Source organism: Pelobates fuscus, chromosome 1 (assembly GCF_036172605.1).
Source record: "Pelobates fuscus isolate aPelFus1 chromosome 1, aPelFus1.pri, whole genome shotgun sequence".
Classification (NCBI taxonomy): Eukaryota; Metazoa; Chordata; class Amphibia; order Anura; family Pelobatidae; genus Pelobates; species Pelobates fuscus.
Window position 1 is genome coordinate 239,635,161 of NC_086317.1, and position 23,599 is coordinate 239,658,759.

Sequence of the window (23,599 nt, forward strand, 5' to 3'; positions counted from 1 at the left end):
TTTTGTTGGCTACTTACTCAGCTTCAGGATGACTCTCTGCAACTTTCACCAGTTCAGACTCACAGTCGAAGGTCATTCTGTACACTCTATGCCTGGCAGCATATCTGATGTGTGAAAGTTGTTTGCAAGGGTTGGCATAGACAATGTCATGAGCTTGTACTCCAATACCAAGCACCAGATCAATCTCACCCTGAGAGAAAACAGTAGTGTGAGTCTGCTAGACTGATCTCGACACAGTGCTTTATGTATGACATATTAACCCAACTGTTTTACCTTGCTGGCACAGTCAAAACCAGTTCCCAGTGCTGCCAAAGTCTGAAGCACCATTGTGCTACTATTACACCTCACAGCATAAAAAGGCTTAACTTGGGGCAACTCCTTCAGTAAGTGATGGTGTTTGAGAACAATATCTCTTAAGTCTGCCACAAAAAATGGTTCTTGATCCCCCTGTCAAAAAAAAAACACAAGGGAGAATACTTGAGAAATGTTTTGACAATTCAATTAGGTGATATGTGGACTTTGGAAGTCCTGACATTCAAGCAATAACCATCTGTTAGTGTTTTTGTTTCACAGTATCTGTATTCTTGTGTACAACTCTCATTGTCCATGCTGTATTTAAACTTACCATTGCTAACCTCTTCATTATTTTTTTTTTATTTCCTAATTACAGATTGTTATACAGGTGATCCTCATTTAGTGACCTACCTGTTTTACGATGGCTCGCACTTACGACCAGGCGAAGTGCGAGCCGTTGTGGGGATTCCCTGCTCTGGCGCGCATGTCTACGTTCGGGGAAACTTCCACGAACATAGACAAACGCACAAGAGCAGGGAATCACTCTAATCTATGTTAAGGGAAATTTCCCCGAGCATAGATTAGAGGGATTCCCTGCTCTGGTGCGTTCGTCTATGTTCAGGGAGGTTTTCCCAAACATAGACGAACGCACCAAAGCAGGGAATCCCTTAACTCCTCACTTACCGACCAAATCGTTCTACGACCGTGAGGAGTGTCTGTAGTACTATTTTTGATTTGTGCTGTTGGATTTTCTGATCACGATTATTTCGGGCAATTCGGACAGGAAGGTAAAGTAAGAGAAGGAGCAGGAAGGAGCAGAAAGGAGAAGGAATAGAAATGAGCAGAAAGGGGCAGCAAGGAGCTAGAAGGGACAGCAAGGAGCACAACAGGTAAAGTTGGAGAAGGAGCACAAAGGAACACAAATGAGCAGGAAGGGTCAGCAAGGAGCAGGAAGGGTCAGCAAGGAGCAGGAAGGGTCAGCAAGGAGCTGGAAGGTAAAGCAGCACAAAGGTAAAGTAGAAGGAGCAGAAAGGGTCAGCAAGGAGCAGAAAGGGTCAGCAAGGAGCTGAAAATGGCAGCAAGGAGCAGGAAGGGACAGAAGGAGCACAAAGGTGAAGTAGGAGAAGGAAGAGGAAGGAGTAGGAAGGGTCTGCAAGGAGAAGGAAGGGTCTGCAAAGAGCAGAAAGGGACAGAAGGAGCACAAAGGTCCCCCACTCTTTTTACTTTAGGGCCCCCGCCTGCCGCTCAGTGGTTCAGTGGGGGCAATAGGTCCTTTTTTTTTTTTAACAGTGAGCAGAAGTCCCAAAAGTCCAGAAATTCCAAAATGCCGAAATTCCGCAGTGCCGAAGTTCTGAAGTGTCGAAGTGCCGAACCGAAGGTGTGTTGTAGTTATGAAAACATGGCTAATATCAGTGAATGCATGAAAAAGCCTGTTGCCAGCATCAAAAAAAGCTTTCCAACTTAAAGGAGCACAAGTTTGTTTTCCTGGCACTATAGTGTCATTAGGTCCCCCCCCCCCCCACCCTCGTGGCCCCCCTCCCCTGGGCTGAAGGGGTTAAAACCCCTTCAGCCACTTACCTTTCTCCAGCACCGGGCTCCCTTGGCCTCTGCCGACGTCAGCTCAGAATGCGCACAGCGAGAATGACAGAAGCACCTCTAGCGGCTGTCAGTGAGACAGCCACTAAAGGCTGGATTAACCCTCAGTGAGATATAGCAGTTATGTTTTCAGCTGCAGGGTTAAAACTAGAGGGACCAGGCATTGAGCTGAAGTGGTCTGGGTGCCTATAGTGGTCCTTTAACTTAAAGCACACTTTAGTGTTTATGATGCCAAAAGTGCCCTGGCAGCCCCACCACCAATATAAGTAGTCAAACTATTTTAGAGTAGTTTGACTTCTTACCTGGGGTTCAGAGTTCAGTTCCCTGCCTTCACTACAGTCTTCAGAGAGCCAGGCGTTCTCAGTCTAGGTTATGCACTGCAGTGCGGGCCTTATTTCATTGGCTGACAGCAATCAGCTCATGTTCTCAACCAATGAGCTGGCCCTTCGCTGCAGGAATCAGCTCAAGAGAGCTGGGGAAAGTTTCTAAGCAAAGCTTCCAGCTCTCTTGCCTGCAGAAAGGTGGCTGGGAGTGGCACCCAGCAGGCAAAAAGTCAAACCAATTTAAGGAACCATTATTAACATGCCATGGACAAGTTAACACGTCATAGATAACACAATATTAACACGCCATAGACAAGTTACATCAACATATTTGTGGCAGACTAACATCTGGAATAATAGCATCTATTCCAATAATTTTGTGCTCTGGAGGGGGTACATTGACGACGCCCTCATGCTATGATCTGGAGGGGTGAGGAAGGAGATTTTTTTGAATTTTAAAGGATTTTAGATAGAAATACTTATTGCTTAGAATTTACCTCTAATATAAATATACAATAGACTTTTTAGACTTAAAGCGGCACTCTCATGGCCGAATCCAGTTTTGTTTAACCTCCCTCCGGGCTCCACTACATGTAATTGACCCCCTAGTCACCCACAAATTCCCCTAAGTCCCCTATGTTACCTATTTTTTCATCTTTATTTAGTGCCAAGTCCTATGTCCTGGACGCCGCCATCTTTGTGTGGGTAGATGAAGTCCCTGTGGGAGAAGTCATCTGCCCACACTAGACAGCGCTGTGAAATTCCCTAGTTAAACAGTTGGGCATGTGAACGGGAATTTCATCTATTCATTCATTTGTCAGAAAGACGAATAAATGAATATACATTTCAAATGAATGAACAAAGACTTCTTTGTTTGTTCGGTTTATTACAAGGAGAGAGTTATTGGCGCTCAGCTCCTTCCTTCTAATATGTAAATAGAGAAGCTGCAGGGAGCAGTGCTCCCCGCCACTTCCTAAGACCCCACATGTCCTCCCTCACTCTATGGGGGTCAATATGACCCCCATAATAGCATAAGGGAAATTAAAATCTCCAGAATTACCTAAACGCTATGCCGCGAGTAGGGGCATGTGTACTAAACAGTGAGCAGCCAGTGGCCGTTGCCACTGGCTGCTCACTGTTTAAAAAATGTGCCGTCGCTGGGTGAAGATGGATTATATTTTTACAATCTGGATTTTTTTTTTTGCGCTCTGGTTTTTTATTTTATTTTCAAAGTTCGGCTGGTATTAAGGATTTTTATTTGGCCTCTTTTGGGGCTGAAAAAATGTTTTTAGAAAAAAGAAGATATCAAATGGTAATTTATTTTTATTTACAGGTATTTAATTTTTTTTTGTTCCCCCTCACTATTTTTAGGGTGAGGGGGGTAGGTAGGAATTTATAAAAAAAAGTTTTGGGTGTGGGATATAATATTTTATTTTTTATGGAGATATGTTATGTTTTGGGGTGTTTTCCGGACTTTGGGGAAAATTTTTGTTTTTCTGCCTGTGGATAATTAGGTTATTCTATTTGTTACTTTATTTATATCACAGGCAGAGGGGAGGGATTGTTTGCTGTATGTGGGAGTGTCGGTCATTGTTACAGTGTTCTTATTGGTTTGTACAGTTGGTAATGCGGTGTTCCATCAGGTCCAGGGGGTGTGCCTCTGGCCTGAGGAATTGTATATAAAGAAACCTGAACCATTAAACTTTCAGATCATCTTGCACCTTCATGAAGTATTGGCTCATGTTTGGGGGGTTGGAAAACTACACTCTGGGGATTGCTATAATCTCAATTAAACAATGTTTAATAGACATGCCCCTACTTGCGATATAGCGAGTAGGGACAGAATTTACTAATACTAACTAATTTTTACTTAGTTAAGTTGGCTGAAAGACCAATCTTGGTCTTTCAGCCTTTTGGTAGATAGCTCCCTAATACCGTGGGAATTAGGGAGCTATCTACTAAACGGTTGCAAGATGCAGCAGCAGCACAGATCGGATCAGAATTTAATTTATTCAAATTAAATTCCGATCTAAAAACAAAAGTCCCGAATTTCGTCCTAACACGAATGGACGAACTGCTCTCATTCTATTAGGACGAAATTCGGTAGTTTTGCCGGCGTTCGGGAATACGGAAGGGAGGTGTAACGGATCGCCTGGCACCCCGACTTGGTACCTCCGTTAAAGGATGCTCCTAGCGCTTCCTGAGGACTCCAAGCACTCTGGCAGACACCACAATCACCGAATCAGAGAAGCATATGAATCCTCTCAAGCCTCTGAATGCTGTAGACAGTTGAATAGGAACCATACAAATAGGTTTGCACTCCTTCCCTTACACACCTTCAGCCGCTGGGGAGAGGGGATAACAGGCTCCTCTCCCTGCACCGTAGACTGCCGCTGGGGAGCAAGAACGGCACCTTCAGCTCCCTGTAACGCACACTGCCGCTGGGGATCTGGGCCGACTGCCCAGCATCCCTGTAGGGCCGGTAGAGAGACCGCAGTCCCATCTCCACCTGCCATCTGTGGGTCTTCCCAGGACCAATCCGTGAGGCCCCTCAACATTTGTGAGTAAGGGCCACCTGCTTCCCCACCTGGCAACTCTGGCTGCTGCTGGGGATCTGGGCCGGCTGCCCAGCATCCCGGTGGGCCCGGTGGAGAGACCTTGGTCCCATCTCTACCTGCCTGTTGTGGTTCCTCACAGGACCAGTCTATGAGGACCCCCACTTCGGGTTCCTCCCGCCGCCTCAGGGAAAGACGGCTAACCTCCTCGGATGCAGCCTCTACTCGGCTGCTGTAACGCTCCTGCTGCTGAGCATACTTCCTCTCTTTCGCCAACCGGAATTCTCGGTCCAGCCTTGTGTTTCGCTCGGCCATGACCTGGTTCCAGATCACCCGGCGTGTCTCCATGGGTATATCATCCCCATACTCGGCCACTCGCTGCCTGACCTCGGCCAGCCAATCCTCTCCAGAGCCAGAACCTTCCATACTAGTCTGCTCCCAGGGGCGCTGCACGAGTGCTAGCGTTGCCCTCAATTTGTAAATCCAAACAGTGTCTCTGAGCTGCTTTACCTCGCACTAGGACGCCATCCCACCGCTGCCACCAATGTAACGGATCGCCTGGCACCCCGACATGGTACCTCCGGTAAAGGATGCTCCTAGCGCTTCCTGAGGACTCCAAGCACTCTGGCAGACACCACAATCACCGAATCAGAGAAGCATATGAATCCTCTCAAGCCTCTGAATGCTGTAGACAGTTGAATAGGAACCATACAAATAGGTTTGCACTCCTAGCAGTCAAACTGGAACAGCATACAATAAATCCTCCCCCAATAATGAGACGACACTTCACTTTGAGGGTTAAACAGGAACTCTGGACTGGCTCATCCAGCCTGGCTTTTATTTCCATCTCACACATACAGGCCACACCCAGGGGGAGGCATAAAATAACCAATCCGAGATATGGTACAACCCACACATCCCCTCCCCTTAGCCTGAGAGATAATCCACTTATTATACAGTTTAAAACATAACTTTTACACAATATCTGTAACTTCAAAACCATACATCACATTCACATACAAATCACATATTCAGACTCAGCATACTTTAAACATAAACACTTCCAAAATTCAGGCAAATCCCTCCAGTGGATCAAAAGTTACACTTAAGTCCTGTTATGACTGACCGCAAGCACATTTTCTTGCCCAAAACTGTTCCATAGATTTGGGCTGTGCGGTCGGTCAATTCCTGGCATAAAAACGGCTAAGTCCCATTCGAAGTGTGCCTGTACTTCGACTTTGGTCGAAGTGTCGAAGTGGAGTTGATGTTAAGGGTCGGCGGTGTTCGAAGTTAAAATGGCCGCCGCCACGTTGTCCTTTGTCCGATACCGGCCACTTCGACGACTTCGGTAACTTCGGTAACTAGGATCAGATGTAACTGCTCGAAAGAAGATGATTTTAATAAACAAGTGTTTAGTCCCGAACGGCATGACGTCACCAGTGAAAAGCTACAAAGGCAAAAGCCGTAAACTCAGAAGTTGCCAATTGGAAGGCGGATTAACCAATCTACTCAGGTATAAAAAGACGAACGCTGATAAGGGACTCAAAGCTCTTGAAAAAGTCCCCGACAAAACACGTAGAGCAAACCTAAACAGATGAATGCACTACAAGGATTCTGGTAAACTGAAATTCTGGTGAATGAAATATACCGAACCAATAGTGCCTTTCCAGCCGACTGCTACTACTGCATAGATCCTGGGGACATCCTTGTGAGTGTACATTTGGTTTTGTTTTAAAATTGTTATTGTTACATTAAATTCTACACTATGCTATTTCTTTCTTGTTATGTCCTTCTCGTTATATTATCCACTTTATATATCTAATCCTGAGAGTATCCTGGCCAGTTTTTAAAGCCTTTAAAGTAATACTGATATTTTACATTGTATTTTGCACATAATTGTGAAATTGCACAGTGCACTTTTTTGCAGGAAAAACAATATTTTAGTTTATTTCACGTTTGTTTTGGAACTTTTGGAGGTGGTCCTGTCTTTTAGATTGCGCATTTACACTTAAATAAGATTACACTTTATGTGTCTACAATGTGTTGTACCTGTCCCTCATACTGTATTTTGCATTTCAGGAATGTGACGAGGTTGTTAACATTTCTAGTACTCTACTGAAGTGGGCAATAGTATACACCTTGTGGTTAATTTGAATAGATAATAGATTCTATCGAATTTAAGAATGGGGAGATGTTTATGTAAAATCTGGGTTATATCATGAAGCACCTTAGTAAATTGAGAACAGAAAGTAATATTCCTATCATCCCCATTCTGTGTCAATCTATTGGTAGACTCCACCAATGAAGATTCTGTATTCTGGTTTTTAGCAATGTTTTAGCCTCAATTAATTGGTTTCTCCTTATAACCTCTAGATTTCAAGAATTCTTTAAGCAACCTGGCATGATGTTAAGATTTAGTATTATTAGAACAATTTCGCTTTATGTGAATACGTTTGCTCACAGGTATACCCCCAAAAATGTGGGACTAACGTGTCAACTAGAGGCCAGCAATACAAAGTTGGGTTTCTTGTAATTGTTAGTTATAATCTCCCCAAATCAAATGAAACTCATTATTATTAAGAAGTTCCATAAAATAGGCAAATCTTCCCTGGCACCTCTCAAAATCATTGTCAAATTATCAGTAAATCTACCATAAAGTAAACATCTGGTCCCTTAAAGGACCACTCTAGGCACCCAGACCACTTCAGCTTAATGAGGTGGTCTGGGTGCCAGGTCCTTCTAGGGTTAACCCATTTTTTCATAAACATAGCAGTTTCAGAGAAACTGCTATGTTTGTGAATGGGTTAAGCCTTCCCCTATTTCCTCTAGTGGCTGTCTCACTGACAGCCGCTAGAGGCGCTTGCGTGATTCTCACTGTGATTTTCACAGTGAGAGCACGCCAGCGTCCATAGGAAAGCATTATGAATGCTTTCCTATGTGACCGGCTGAATGCGCGCGCAGCTCTTGCCGCGCGTGCGCATTCAGCCGACGGGGAGGAGAAGAGGAGGATCGGAGGAGGAGAGCAGGAGGAGATCTCTCCGCCCAGCGCTGGAAAAAGGTAAGTTTTAAACACTTTCCCCTTTCCAGAGCCGGGCGGGAGGGGGTCCCTGAGGGTGGGGGCACCCTCAGGGCACTCTAGTGCCAGGAAAACGAGTATGCTTTCCTGGCACTAGAGTGGTCCTTTAATAGCTTACTATCTCCATAAAGAGGTTGGCATATGAGGGCACACCTCACGACCAAATCGCTGCTCTACTCCTTGGGAGGCGAACAAAAAATGTAACAAAAAACTTATTTTGGGACAAAAAGAAAATTTTGGACGCCAGGAGGAAGACCAGAAGCACACTTCAAAACCAAATTTGTTGGGAATCGAGGAATATAAAGGGATACCAAAGGGATATCAAAAGGCATCCCCTTTTCCTACTTAATAGATTCCAATTTTTGTAATAGATGTCTAGTATCTTTCAGAACTCTGGAGTTCCTAACTAGGGGTCAGAGATGAATATGTACTGTGGTGGAATCTCGGTAAAAATAAATTTAGTAGGCCGAGATTACCACGTGGCATGTGTACGTGCATATGCTGACGTATCGATCAGTTGGTTGCACGAGGCAAGATACGATCAGTAGTGTACGGAGCATGTGCAAGAATACAGGATATAGTATTCCCCCTCCTCCATTGTGCTGGACAAGCCATGCGGTCAAACAGGAAGTTAATTCTTATTTGTATTGATTGGTCAAGGGAATGTGCGGGTGGAGCTTAATATGGGAGGAGTTATATGCCTATATAAGGAGCCTGCACTGTTGTCCGGGGCTCAGAATTTGCTGTATTTTGGTGACGCTAGTCCCTCTGAGTCCCGATCGGTGATCCAATAAAGAATCTCTTCCTTCCTGAAGAAACCTGTGTCCATCTCTCTGTGCTTGGCTTCCGTCAGTTTCTCCGGTATCATTTGGTGCATTGGCCGGGAAGCTCATCGTTCAACGGTAGCTGAGAGGCAGAGGCGTGAGACGGTCTATCTTTGCCCACGTTCTCTACGGCTGCACCCCTGAACTTCTGCGTGGACCTCCCTTCGTCTCGGCGCCACTGGTCTGTTGTCCAGGAGATCATCGGCCTCTACGTGAGAAGTGCTGGGGTGTCCCCGTCGATGAGTGTGAACTCAGGTTCAGGAACGAGGAGGTAAGACAACTGCTGTTTTAGACGGCAGGATCCGCTAGGGGTATACCGATTGTGCGGTAGGCCCAAAGGGGTTTTTGAATCTGTATCTGCCCCCTCTGTCGGAGGGAAGGAGCGAAGGCGCACCGCTCGATCGAACGCTCTTTAGTCAGACCGTTTGATTTGGTTAGTCAGGCGGGGTCCTGGTGTAAATAGCCCTAGCCGGACACCGGTGTCTTGTCTAGACTAGCGTTCTAGGGTGTATATTACGTTCGCTAGGTCGGAGGGACCGGGAGACTAAGCGGCGCCTGTGTAAATTCGGTTCGCTAGTTCTCATCCTATCTGGGCTAAGTGGGAAGGCGTGTAAATTTGGAACCCACTAGACTTTTGATAGTACGACTAAGAGGCGCCTGTGTAAATTCGGTTCTCTAGCTCGTTGTATAGTGCGACTAAGAGGCGCCTGTGTAAATTCGGTTCTCTAGCTCGCTATATATGTGGTGATTGGGCAGTGTGGCTAACCAAAACGGGTGTATATAGTTTTAGGTAGTCCATTCAAGGTACTGGCCAATAGTTTAGTTGGGAATTGTAAATGTGTTAACGATTGTTTTAGTAAAGTGTATATCTTGTTAGATAGCGCGAGCTCAGCCGTCTAGCGAGAGTGTTAATAGTGTGTTGCTGTATTATAGTGCACGGTACCATAACACTGTATATTTACTGACACTGTATATAAGTACTAATCATTGTCGTCCATTGCATGTTTAACACCATAACCACTAATAATTGTATTGTGACCTTAACTTGTGCTTTGACCTATGCTAACCGTACTGTAACCGCTATTTGTAAAAGACGATGTTACTGGGGTGTGTTATAGACGGGTAATTCGTATATAGAGAATTATAGCGTGGGTGACTGTATAGTTACGCCAAAGGGCATAATATTGATTATATAGTGACTGGTGTAGCAGCTGTGTGTGTACGGGAATTCCCTGAGTGTTTATTGTGTTATTGTGTACGTTTCACTTGGTAACCGTACCACGTGGTGCTGTTGCCAGAGGAAACGGGTGTGACTGTTGAATAGTACGCGTGTATAGTAATCGTTGTCGACGACGTTCCATTGTTAAATATGGGTGCGTCGCAGTCAACGATTCCGGATCCCTTAGGATGTATGGTTAAGAATTTTAAAAAGGGATTCAAAACCTGTGATTTTGGGGTTAAGATGTCTTCTGTGCGTTTAGTTACTTTATGCACTAGGGAGTGGCCTACTTTGGTTGCGGCATGGCCGCCACGTGGCAGTTTGGATCTAACTCTGGTACAGCGCTTACACGTGGCTGTATCAGGTAGGCCTGAACTTTACGGCCAGTTTCCTTATATTGACTGTTGGAGACAGGCCGTAAATGACTCGCCAAAATGGCTCCAGACATGCCACGAGGAGCAGTGTCGCCTCATGGTAGCTAGGACTTGTTCGTCCACTAGGACTGGTGTTAGGCCCATTTTGGACACGCCCCCTGAGTCCGAGATCCCTTTGCCGCCCCCTTACTTTCCGTTAAGAGGAAGTGACGCAAACGCAGGAAGTCCTGCACCCCTCCCCTCATTACCCTCATCCACTTCCGCTTCCTCCTCCAGTACAGGATCCACCCCCCCTCGTACTAAATCTCCCCTTCCGGAACCAGAACCCACCCCCATTAGAAACGAATATCCTGATTTGGCGCCACTTCAGACTTCCGGTCAAGCTTCATCTAGCTCGGCCCGAAGTGTTTTATTTACGACCTTTTCCCAAAACCAACCTCCCACATCCCCATACCCTATCTCTCCCCGACCGGAAACCATGACTGACGCTTCCCTACGTAGCCCCATCCAAACCCGACAGTTGACTGGTGCCCAACAATTAAAGCACTATCAGATGCCTCTTCGCCTAAATCCCGGGTCAGCTTATATCGATGCCGCAGGTCAAATGGCACACGCTGACCCAGTCTTCGTATATGTCCCATTTACCACTACCGACCTTTTAAACTGGAAGACCCATAATTCCTCGTATACTGAGAAACCACAAGCCATGACTGATCTGTTCACCTCAATAGTACAGACGCATAATCCGACATGGGCTGATTGCCAGCAGTTACTAATGACTTTATTTAACAATGAGGAAAGGACAAGAATAAATCAAGCAGCCATTAAAGCATTAGAAGATAGAGCCCGTGCTTTGAACCAAGCTAATCCAGCAGCATGGGCCGCAACACATTATCCCAACACTGATCCCGATTGGAATGTAAATGGTGCTGATATGGTTCAACTCAGAGCCTATAGAGACGCTATAATTGCTGGCATGAAAGCCGGAGGAAAGAAAGCCATTAACATGTCGAAGACAGTTGAGGTGATCCAGAAAAGCGATGAAGCGCCCAGTGTCTTTTATGACCGATTATTGGAGGCATACCGCTTGTATACCCCCTTTAATCCGGAAGACGCAGACAATTCCCGAATGGTTCCCCATCCCCTTGTCTTACTACCCCTCGACCGGAACCCCTAACTGACGCATCTCTACGAAGCCCCATATTAACCCGACAACTGACCGGTACTCTCCAACCCCGACATTATCAAATGCCACTTCGATTGACTCCTGGCCCGACACACATTAACGATGATGGCCAGATACAATACGCTGATCCAGTCTTCGTTTATGTCCCTTTTACGACTACCGATCTCTTTAATTGGAAGACCCATAACTCCACTTACACCGAAAAGCCTCAAGCCATGACGGATTTGTTTACCTCAATAGTCCAGACACACAATCCCACTTGGGCTGATTGCCAGCAATTATTAATGACATTGTTTAATAACGAGGAAAGGACTAGGATAAATCAAGCAGCAATTAAAGCGCTGGAAGAAGAGGCCCGTACACAAAATCAGGCCAACCCAGCAGCATGGGCCACAGCCCATTATCCAAACACCGATCCAAATTGGAATGTCAATGGCGCAGACATGGTTCATTTAAAAGCTTATAGGGACGCTATTATTGCTGGCATGAAAGCTGGAGTAAAGAAGGCGATTAACATGTCTAAGACGGCTGAGGTATTGCAGAAATGTGATGAATCGCCCAGTGTCTTTTATGACCGATTATTGGAGGCATACCGCTTGTATACCCCCTTTAATCCGGAGGCCCCTGAGAATTCCTGGATGGTTAACTCTGCCTTTGTCAGCCAAGCATACGGAGATATTAAGCGCAAGCTACAAAAGTTAGAAGGGTTTGCAGGTATGTCCATCACCCAACTAATGGAGGTAGCAAATAAGGTCTATATGAACAGGGATACAGAGAGTAAGAAAGAGGAGGAGCGCAAGATGCGTAAAAAGGCTGATATGCTAGCGGTAGCAATCGCAGGCGTAGATAAACGGGGCCCAGATAGAGGCAATAATAGATGGAGTAGGGAGCCTTTGAGTAGGGATCAGTGCGCGTATTGCAAGGAAGAAGGGCATTGGAGGAACGAATGTCCGCAAAGAGAGCAGTACGAGAGAGACCTACCCAGGGCAGGCTACGGAAACTTTAGAGGCAGAGCGAGAGGTAGAGGAGGTCCCGGAGGGAGTAATGGTTATAGAGGGAGTAATGGGAACAGAGGAAGTGTTAGGGAAGACAGGTATATTCCAGCAGCGCAAAGGTCCCGCGATAGAGAAGGTAGGGACTTCGTAGGATTGGCTGACACGGTCATGGAGGACTATTGATACCGACCGGGCTCCATCCCCCTTGGTCGAGCGGAGCCTATGGTCGATGTATCAATAGGGGGAAAAAGGAGTGCGTTCATGATCGACACTGGTGCTGAACATTCAGTGGTGACTAATCTAGTTGCTCCTCCATCTGGAAGGACTATTACTGTGATAGGAGCAACTGGAAGAAGTGCTGAAAGACCGGTTCTTAAAAGTCGACTCTGTACATTGGGAGGCCACGTAGTAAAACACCAATTCCTTTATATGCCTGAATGTCCAGTCCAATTGCTGGGACGTGATATGCTATCAAAATTACAAGCGCAGATTACGTTCCTACCAAATGGAACAACATCCTTAAAGTTTAATGGACCTTCAGGTATTATGACTTTATCCGTACCAAAGGAAGAAGAGTGGCGACTTTATACAGTGTTGACTAGCCAAAACCCTAGGAGTGATGAGACATTGTTTAACATACCAGGAGTTTGGGCAGAGAACAACCCACCAGGACTGGCCCGCAATATTCCACCTATAAAAATTGAACTGAAAAATGGGGTTTATCCAGTGAGCCTAAGACAATATCACATTCCGCAGAAGGCTAAGAAGAACATCCAATCCTATCTGGATAAGTTCATACGGTATGGTATCCTAAAATTCTGTACTTCCCCCTGGAACACCCCATTGCTGCCTGTTCAAAAGCCCGGTACAGATGAGTATCGACCTGTACAGGACTTAAGAGCAGTCAATGATGCGGTTGTTAGTATACATCCAGTTGTACCCAATCCATATAACCTGCTTGCTTTAATTCCGGGCGGGGCTACTTACTTCACAGTCTTAGATCTTAAAGATGCCTTCTTTTGCCTCCGAATTGCCGCAGAAAGTCAATGTATTTTCGCTTTCCAATGGGAGAACGCTGTAACGGGCTCAAAACGCCAAATGACTTGGACAAGACTGCCCCAAGGGTTTAAAAATTCACCTACCCTATTTGGCTCAGCCCTAAGTCAAGATCTACTGGATTTCGAGTCCATCCCAGGAGAGTGTGTTTTGTTACAATATGTAGATGACTTGTTTTTTTTTGTAAATATATTTTTATTGTCATTTTCGTATATTCAATGTGAGACTCGCAGGTCTCAAGCGTTGTAAACAATATATAAATCGAGACTCGCAGGTCTCTTTGAGGTAAGCAAACTGAGCACAACGTGTGCTATAAAGTACAGGTTGGAAGTGGAGCACGCAGGCCCCCGACAGTGGTGGACACGCAGGTCCTATCAGAAGTGAACCTTGGTTAAGTATTTGGTAAACCATTCGTGTGTCCCTCTGGGTTTAACTGCATAGTAGGTTAACCCTAGTAGTTGTCATAGTGTTTAAGTACAAAACGAATGTATCTGCGGTTCATAGGGTAAGGGGGTTAGGTAACCAAATGTTCAAAACATCTCTCAGTCATTGTAGGTGAGCTTTGTGTGTCTGCGTGGCAGTCTGAGCCGTCGTACAGTGATCCTACGTGACTCTGTGTTGTCGGGGCAGTTGCCTACGGCCTTAATGGAGGATGTGGGAATTGTTAGAGGGGGGGGGGGAAAGCAGGGGGTGGGGGGGATTCTGAGGGTGGGAGGGGTATGAGGCTCCGTGGTGGGTTGGGTGGGTGGGGTGGTAGAGTCAGTCCGTCCCGTCGTGTGAGTCTCCCGTCTCCAGATATGTGGTGAAGTCTGTCTGTATAGTGGTTACTATCCAGTGCGTCCAGGTCTCCATATATTTCCCAGTGGTATTGGTGGCTCCTGAGTGGAGTTCTTCTATTGCCCTGAGGTCCTCCATTTGGTTGAACCAGGCTTTTAGGGGTGGGGGTCTGTCCTGTCTCCAGTATTGAGGGATGATCTGCTTTGCTACATTGAGGATCCTAATTGTCAGGGATTTTTTATACCTAGATCTGGGTGTTGTCGTGTGGTGTAACAGCATCGCCGCTGGGTCCAGCGGAGGTGGTGCATCTGACAACCTTGACAGGATATCGTGGATAGACTTCCAGAATGGTGTTATCTTACGGCAGTCCCACCATAGATGTAGTGTGGTGCCTGTAGCCTCTCCACATCTCCAGCACAGGTCGGAGTGTGAGGGGTCTATGGCATGTAATCTGTGTGGTGTGCGGTACCAATGGCTCAATAGTTTAAATGCCGTCTCTTGCGTCCTCGAAAAGGTGGAGCAGTGGTGTGTTAGATAGCAAATTTTGTCCCATTCTGTCTCTGTAAATGTCTTCCCCAGGATCGTTTCCCATGTTCCCTTAAAGGCTGGAGTCTCTGTGGGGGTCTCCCTCTGTAGCAGTGAGTACAGGGTTGATATGCTGTGGGGAAGGGGGTCAGGATGGATACAGTGGTCCTCGAAGGTGGTCGGTTCCCTAGCGTGGTTCTGTCCTCCGGGCAGTGAGTTAATGTAGTTCGAGAGTTGTTTGTATTTAAAAGTTTGCATGAATGTGGGGTGTGTGCGTTCCGTCAGTTGTGTGAGTGTTTTCCGTCCGTTATGTGTGTGTATGTGGTGTAGTCTGGGGATTGGGTTATGTATGAGGTCTCTAAAGGCCTTTGGGTCCAGCCCGGGTGGAAAGTCTCGGTCATGGATAAGTGGTAGCAAGGGTGAGGGGTGTCGGGTGAGGCCATGTACCCGGGACGCTCTGTGCCATACCCGTAGGGTATGTTGCGCCAGAGAGGAGCATCCCCGACCCAGGCCCCCTCCGGAGCACCATGGTAGGGTCGACACCGGCCCCGCTGTCTCAGTCTCTTCCACCGTTTTCCACTGTTTGTGGACGTTGGTCTTGGTCCAGTCTAGGACCCTCCGCAGGTGGCCAGCCGTGTAATATAGGTAGAAGTCGGGGATGGCCAGCCCCCCCCTCTCCTTGGGTAGAGTGAGGGTCTGGTACTTGAGACGTGGTCTTTTCCCATTCCATATGTACCCGCTAGTCAGTGTGCGTAAGGTGGTGAAGAACCTTTTAGGGATTGTTATGGGGAGTGTCTGGAATAGGTAGAGTAGTCGTGGGAGAAGGTTCATTTTAATTACCTGAACCCTTCCCAGCCACGATATATGTGGGTGGGACCATTCGGCTAGTTCCCTTTTGAAAGTGTTTAGTATAGGGGGGAAGTTTTCTCTGTATATGTCTTCTTTCTGTCTGGTTAGCCATGTGCCTAGGTAACGTATTTTGTGTTCTGCCCATTGGAATGGGAAGCTGGAGCGGATGGGGGTATTTCTGTTGTCAGGTAAGTCTACATTCAGTATGTGGGATTTGGAGTAATTTATTCTGAGGTTGGAGATGAGTCCGAATGTCTTGAAGGATTGCAGGATGTTGGGGAGAGATATCTCCGGTTTCGTAACGTAAAAGAGGAGATCATCCGCGTATGCGGCCACTTTGTGATGTGTGTCTCTTGTACGTATGCCCGTTATGTCGTGGTGTTCTCTGATGGCTATCATAAAGGGTTCCAGGGCAAGGACGAAGAGCAGTGGGGAAAGTGGGCAACCCTGGCGGGTGCCGTTGTGTATCGGGAATTCTTCCGTCAGTGCCCCGTTGATTATGACATGAGCCGTGGGCCCATCATACATGGCTGTGATCCAGTCCTGCATGTGGGGTCCCAGACCTATTTGGCCCAGGATCTGGAATAGGTACTCCCATCCCACTCTGTCGAAGGCCTTCTCCGCGTCCGTGGACAGAAGGAGAAGGCCTCCGGCGTCGCAGGTCTTGTTGTGCATAAGGGCAAGGGTTCGGATGGTATTGTCTCGTGCTTCACGGTCTGTGACAAAACCGACTTGGTCGGGGTGCACTAGTGTGGGAATGTGTGGCTGTAGGCGACCGGCAAGCATCTTCGCCATCAATTTAATGTCACAGTTGATGAGGGAGATGGGCCTGTAGTTCCCGCAGTGCTCTGCGTCCTTGCCCTCCTTTGGAATGATAGTAATGTGTGCTGTCAATGCCTGTTTGGGGAAATGGTGACCTTCTCTAATCGAGTTAAAGGAGGCCAGCATAGGTTGGTGTAATCTGTCTGCGAAGTGCTTGTAGTAGCAAAGAGGCAGGCCGTCGGGGCCCGGACTCTTGCCGGGTTTAGTTCCTTTAATCGCCCTCGACAGTTCCTCAACTGAGAAAGGTTCATCGAGCTGGTCGGCCACCTGTTGGTCTAGTACGGGTAGTTTATGGGTCGTCAGGTATTGTCGGATGGAGTCTTTTAGGTGGGCGGCCGCCGTCTCCGACTTCGGTCGGGGAAGCGAGTAGAGTTCTGAGTAGAAAGTCTTTATCGTTTGCATGATTTCGGATGGTAGGCGGCGCGTCACTCCCTGTTTGTCTCGTATTTTATTGATGTAAGTCATTTGGCGTCGTTTCGCCAGCATCCTGGCTAAGAGCTTGCCGCTCTTATTGCCGTGTAGGGAGAAAAAGGCTCTATGTCTGAGGGCTTCTCTATGGTGTTTGGACTGGATCAGGGAGGTCAGGTCTCGTCGCAGTTGTAGGAGTTGTGTGTGAAGGGCCGGGGATTGGTTTTGTTTGTGGAGCGTGTCGTGTTGATGTATGTCTGTTATGAGTTCCGTGATTCGGGCTTCCCGTTGTTTCTTGAGTTCTGCGCCCTTTTGTATGAAGTGTCCCCGTATGACGCTTTTGTGTGCTTCCCACCTAATTGTCGGTGAGGTGTCCTCTGGTGCGTTGTCCTGAAAGTATTCGGTCAAAACTCTGTCAAAGTGCGTGGTCATGTCTTGGCGTGATAGCAGGTATTCGTTCAGTCTCCATTTGGTCATTGCGGGTCTAAGGAGCGGGGATCGGAGGGTGATAAGGACTGGAGCGTGGTCTGACCAGGTCGCTGCTCCAATCTTTGCGTCTCGTATTAAGGAGAGGTGGTAGTGTGTGGTGAGAAAGTAGTCTATGCGAGTGTATGTCCGGTGGGGGTGGGAGTAGAATGTATAGTCTCGTTCGTCCGGGTGGTGTGCCCTCCAGCAGTCAATTAGTCTGTGTTTATTCAGTAGGGCGGTTATTGCCCTAAGGTGTTGTCTGGGGAGGTGGGAGGTGCCCGTGGAGCTGTCCCAGGTTGGGTCTATGGCGACGTTTAAGTCGCCCCCTATTATGAGGACCCCCTCTGTGAAAGCGTGAAGCTTCCGCAGAGTGCTTTTAAGGTAGTGGTGGTGTTTGTAGTTTGGTGCGTACAAAGTGGCAAAGGTGTAGAGGTGGTCGGATATTGTGCCTTTTACAAAAAGGAATCTCCCTTCCCTGTCAGTCATGTTTGCCTTCTCCACAAACGGTATTTTCTTATTAAATAGTATCGCCACCCCCCTGGATTTTCCTTCGTGGAAGTCGCTGTAGTATCCTGTTGGGAAGTGGTGGTTAGTCAGCTTGGGCCTGTCCCCATCTCTAAAGTGGGTCTCCTGTATCATTACTACAGATGCTTTCTGCGAGTGGAAGTCCCGCAGTGCCCCAGACCTCTTCTCCGGTTTGTTAAGCCCTTTGGCGTTTATGGAGAGGACAGTGAGGTCGCACGGCAGTAGTGGTCTGTCGGTCATCGTGGGATGTGTGTACTTGTCTGTGTCGGGTCCGGTCAGTGTGTGTAGTGGGTCAGTAGGGTCGTCCGGTTGAGGAGGGGAAGGAGGGAGGGGGACGGGGGGGGGGGGAGGACAGGTATGGGGCGGGAAGGGAAGGGGGATCTAGGCGGGGAAACTATGTACAGTGAACCAAGCAGCCACTCGGTGGTGGCTGTTTAAGGGTCGAGCGTCGGGGGACAAGGAGTGGTGGGGTCCACCAGTGGTCCACCAAGTCCCGTCCACCTGTCTGTGGGCGCTCTCTTCCTATTGGGGAAAACGGAGGAGGTCGAGAGTCTCCGTGTGAGTCCCGCCCGGGAATCCCGGGGTTGTGTGGCCTCCCGTGCCCTCACACCCCTGGCTCTCGTGTGTCGGGTCTCACCTGGAACCTCCAGCCCCCTTACGGCTTCAAATGTATGTGGTGGGTGAGTGGGTGTTAGATCCATCCTCGTCCTAAACTCGCATTGGCCTGGGGCCCTCAGTGGGTAGGGTTTGTTTCTTTGGGCGTTGGTTTTGGTGTGGCGTGTGGCCCAGTGGGTAGATCAGTGAGCATCAACAAACAAGAATAGTTGAAATAACATATTAAGCAATTATAACAGTTTAAATGAACTTATTAGGCAAGCATATATTGAACAGTTTATCTACCTAAGAAAAGGTCCCGTTTCCCCATTCCTCAGGATTGGTTTCGGTTTTCCCATGCAACTCTACGGGTGTGAGTCCTAGTCTGATTCCTTGTGTTGTGAGGAGGTTAGGACAGTTTGCGACTCTCATGGTGTGGGTGGGAGGGGGTACCCCGTTCGTGATTTTAGCGGTTGTCGGGGGTGGGTTCAGATTCCAAGTTAGCATTCTTTGGTGTCTCGCACCCATCCCTAGTTCGAGGTAGGCCCTGTACTCGTCCTCCACCTTCTGGTTTTGGTGTTGAGTTAACTCCCCTGTTGCTATCGAGAAGGGGGGTCGTGCCCCGGGTGAACCGCACCAGCATCGGCCCCCGCCTCTGCTCCCCCACCGGTTCCTTGCAGGGCGGTATCACCTCCGCGGCGCGGTCCAGCCGGGGACGCCCCCCTCGCCCCTCCGCTAGGGGGGGTTCGCTAAAGTCGTCTCAGGACGTGTGTCTGGGCTAGGGGGTAGTGATGGTGGGCCGATTAAGATTTGCTCGGGTGTGAGCTACCTGTCTCTATCTCTAGCGGGGTCCTAAGCTGTTACAGGGCGAACCTTCTGGTGTTAGTGTTGTATTAATTCCCCTGTTGCTGTCCAGGAGGGGGGTCGTGCCCCGGGTGTGCCGCACCTGCAGCGGCCCCCACCTCTGCTCCCCCACCGGTTCCTCGCAGGGCGGCGTCGCCTCTGCGGTACGGCCCAGCCCGGGACGTCCCCCTCACCCCTCCACCAGGGGGGGGTTCGTTAAAGTCGACTAAGGTCGTGCGTCTGGACTAGGGGGTGGTGATGGTGGGCCGGTTAAGGCTTACTCGGGTGTGAGCTACCTGTCTCACACGGAATTGTATCTCTAGCGGGGTCCCAGGCTGCCTCCGGGCATGTAGCTTCCCTCCCCTCCTCCCCCCCCCCTCCCGCCCCCCCCTCCCCCCCCCCCCCCCCCCCCCCCCCCCCCCCGTTACTTGTTGTAATGAATCAAGTGGAGTCTAGTGGAGCAAAAGGAAAAAAAAGTCTCGTATGTGGTGCATGGGTGGTCTTAGTCTCTGAGTTCATGGAGCGTAGTTAATACTTGCAGTTAGGATCAGAGGTAGAAATGTCTCTCGGCTTAAGAGGTTGCTCCTGATTGGCGTGTGGTCTGGGCTCTGGTTCTCCGTTGTCTGCGGGGTTGTGAGACCGTTCCTGGGTGGAGGGAGTAAAATGACATCGGGTCTGGCCATGTGAGCTGAATAGGCGGTAGTTGCAGTTCGGTAGACAGGTCTGCTAGGTCCTCTGGGGTTCTCACCACAAATAAGCCGTTGGGAGTGGAAGCTTGTAGTCCTGAGGGATAAGTCCATCGGTAGCGTATTTTGTTAGATTGTAGGACACGAGTCAGGGGTTTAAGTGTCCTTCTGTAGGCCAGAGTTGCTGGCGACAGGTCAGGGTACAGTTGTAGGGGTGTGCCGTTCAACAGGACCCGGTCTGATTCTCGGGCCTGTCTCAGGATGTCCTCCTTTAGTTGATAGCTCGCTAGGCAGCAGATTGTGTCTCTGGGGGGGGACTCCGGGGGGCCCCTAGGTCTCAGGGCCCTGTGTGCCCGCACAAATTCTATGTGCGTGGTTTCAGGCCTTCCAAGGAGCCTGTTGAATAGCCCCATTAGTGTTACGCGGATCGGGGTAGTTTGGTCCAGTTCTTCCGGGATCCCCCTCACCCTGATATTTTGTCTGCGTCCCCTATTGTCTAGGTCTTCGAGGTGTAGGGCCATCTGGCGTAGTTGCGCCTCATGTACCTTCAGGGTATTTGTAGTGGCGTTTTGTGTGGCAGTCAGATGGTCACTATCCGCTTCCAGCTGGGATACCTTTTGGTGCAGGCCCTGTAGTTCTTCTCGGAGGGAATGGAGCTCTGCCGTGATGGAGTTTCGGAGCTCAGAGTTCGCCTCCTTGAGGTCTGCCTTGGTTGGTAGTGCCCGGATTAAAGTCACCCATTCCGGTGTATGCTCTGGGTGGGGGTTGGTGTCGGTGATGTCCGTGCAGGGATCTGCGGTTGGGGAAGGAGGGCGCGAGGCCCACGAGGTCCCGGAATCCGTCGAGGCCTGCGAGGCCAGGTCCGCCGGGGTTTTCAGGTATTTGTGCAAGGTGGACGCCGGAGTGCCCTTGGTTGTGTCTGCGGGCTTACCAGCGTGTGATGAGCGATGTGTTTTGCCCATTTTGCGTTCGTAGGGAGTGGATGGACGAGGATTTAAGATAAGCCTGCGGGGAGCTCTCAGATTAAGCTGCCATTCCTCTCGGCCTCCAAGCCACGCCCCCCGTAGATGACTTGTTGATAGCAGCAGTTACAAAAGAAATCTGTCAGCAAGCAACGCACGATCTACTACACATTCTCTGGAAGGCAGGATACAAGGTGTCTAGAAAGAAGGCTCAGTTGTGTTTGCCAACTGTCAAGTATCTGGGATTCCATATCTCTGAAGGTCAAAGAATTATGGGGCCAGAGAGAAAAGAAGCTGTCTGCCAAATACCAATACCCAAGAATAGAAGACAAGTGCGAGAATTCTTGGGGGCAGCAGGCTTCTGTAGGATATGGATTCCCAGCTATGCGATACTAGCAAAACCTCTGTACGCAGCTATCAAAGGTACAGAGCACGACCCCTTCTTATGGACCCAAGAACAGCAAACGGCATTTGAAGATGTGAAGAAGGCTTTGATGAGTGCCCCAGCATTAGGTCTACCTGATCACACACGACCATTCTACTTATATGTACACGAGCAAAGAAGAATGGCTGTGGGAGTATTGACACAGTACTTGGGATCATGGCAAAGACCTGTTGCCTACATGTCTAAGCAACTGGATGCAGTGGCCAGCGGACTTCCACCTTGTCTAAGAGCCGTAGCTGCAGCCGCCCTGCTAGTAGCTGAAGCCGATAAACTCACTCTGGGTCAAGAACTTTATGTACGAGTTCCACATGCAGTACAGACGTTGTTGGATTACAAAGGAAATCATTGGTTCAGTAACAGCCGTATGACCAAGTATCAAGCAATGTTGTGTGAAAACCCAAGAGTGCATTTAGAGACTGTAAACACCTTAAATCCAGCTACCCTTTTGCCACAACCTACTGAAAGTCAACATGATTGTTTGGAAGTAATGGATGAAGTATTTTCAAGTAGACCAGATCTTCGTGATTTTCCCATCCAGAACCCCGATGTTCAATATTATACCGACGGCAGTAGTTATGTGAAAGAAGGGATCCGCTATGCAGGATATGCAGTAACAACAATAGACAAGGTGATAGAAGCTCGGCCACTGGCGAAAGGAACATCAGCACAAAAGGCAGAATTAATAGCACTAACACGAGCGTTACAATTGGCTGAAGGTTTAAGAGTGAATATCTATACGGACTCTAAGTATGCGTTTTTAACCACTCATGCCCACGGAGCTTTGTATAAAGAAAGAGGACTACTGAATTCAGAAGGCAAAGAAATCAAGTACGCAGCTGAAATCCTACAACTATTGGAAGCAGTGTGGGAGCCGAAAGAAGTCGGTATTATACATTGTCGAGCGCATCTGAGAGGAGATGGTGATGTAACCAAGGGAAATCGGATGGCAGATAGTGCAGCTAAGCGTGCTGCTGAATCAGGAAGACAGGAGTATGTGGGGCATATAGCTGCTCTAATACCAACCCCACTGTCTCAATGGACTCCAGTTTATACAACTCAAGAAGAGGAGTGGTTAAAGACTGAACCGGGAAAGTATCTGGAGAACAAGTGGTATCAGCTAGAAGATGGAAGAATAGTTATACCAGCATCGCTAGCGGTAGAAATTGTCCAAAATTATCACAACGGGACACATTCTGGGAGAGACAGTACTGAAGAATCTCTCAGAAAACATTTCTACATACCGAGATTGTCCAACTTGACTCAGGCCATTGTACGCAGATGTGTAACGTGTGCTAAGAATAATGCAAGACAAGGACCAGTAAAGCCACCAGGAGTCCAGTTTATGGGGGGACTCCCCATGTCCGATCTACAAATAGACTTTACAGTGATGCCTAAATCGGGTGGACATCGTTACCTGCTGGTAATTGTGTGCACCTATTCAGGCTGGGTAGAAGCATGTCCTACTCGTACCGAGAAAGCAGGAGAAGTTGTGAGATTCCTGCTACGAGAAATAATACCCCGATATGGACTACCCTGTTCTATAGGATCGGACAATGGTCCAGCTTTTGTTCACCAGTGCCTACAACAACTGACTCATATGCTTGGTATAAAGTGGAGGCTTCATACTGCATATAGACCCCAGAGTTCTGGTAAGGTAGAGAGAATGAATAGAACTATAAAGAACCAGTTGGCTAAAATGTGTCAGGAAACCCAACTTAAGTGGAACGTTCTCTTACCTATAGCTCTATTGCGAATCCGCAGTACCCCTACCAGAAGGATGGGCCTCTCTCCTTTTGAAATTATGTATGGGCGTCCACCTCCCGTACTTGGTAACTTAAGGGGGGACTTGAGTCAGTTGGGAGAAGGAATTACCCGGCAGCAGGTTGTAGAGTTGGGTAAGACTATGGAGGAGGTACAGAAATGGGTACAAGATAGATTACCTGTGAATATTTATCCCCCTGTTCATAATTATCATCCAGGAGACCAAGTGTGGATTAAAGAGTGGAATAATGTACCGTTAGGGCCCAAGTGGAGAGGTCCTTATGTTGTTCTTTTGTCTACCCCTACAGCGATAAAAGTAGCAGAAGTGACTCCGTGGATACATCACTCCAGGGTTAAACCAGCAGCAGTCGATTCTTGGCAAGTTACAGCAGATCCAGAGAATCCCTGCAAGATCCGGTTGAAACGCACTACTCAG

The 23,599-nt window shown here is 48.2% G+C and overlaps 1 protein-coding gene across 1 annotated transcript; it reads left to right on the forward strand.

The window, feature by feature from the left end:
- Nucleotides 1–1,618: 1,618 nt before the first annotated feature.
- Nucleotides 1,619–22,294, forward strand: LOC134612359 (uncharacterized; the record flags this gene model as incomplete). The annotated part of the gene is made up of 5 exons (XM_063456733.1): nucleotides 1,619–1,672; nucleotides 11,561–12,058; nucleotides 12,869–13,660; nucleotides 16,600–16,603; nucleotides 21,063–22,294. Coding segments are annotated over exons 1-5 (2,580 nt in total), but the record flags the coding sequence as incomplete, so codon positions are not given.
- Between the last annotated feature and the right edge of the window lie 1,305 nt (nucleotides 22,295–23,599).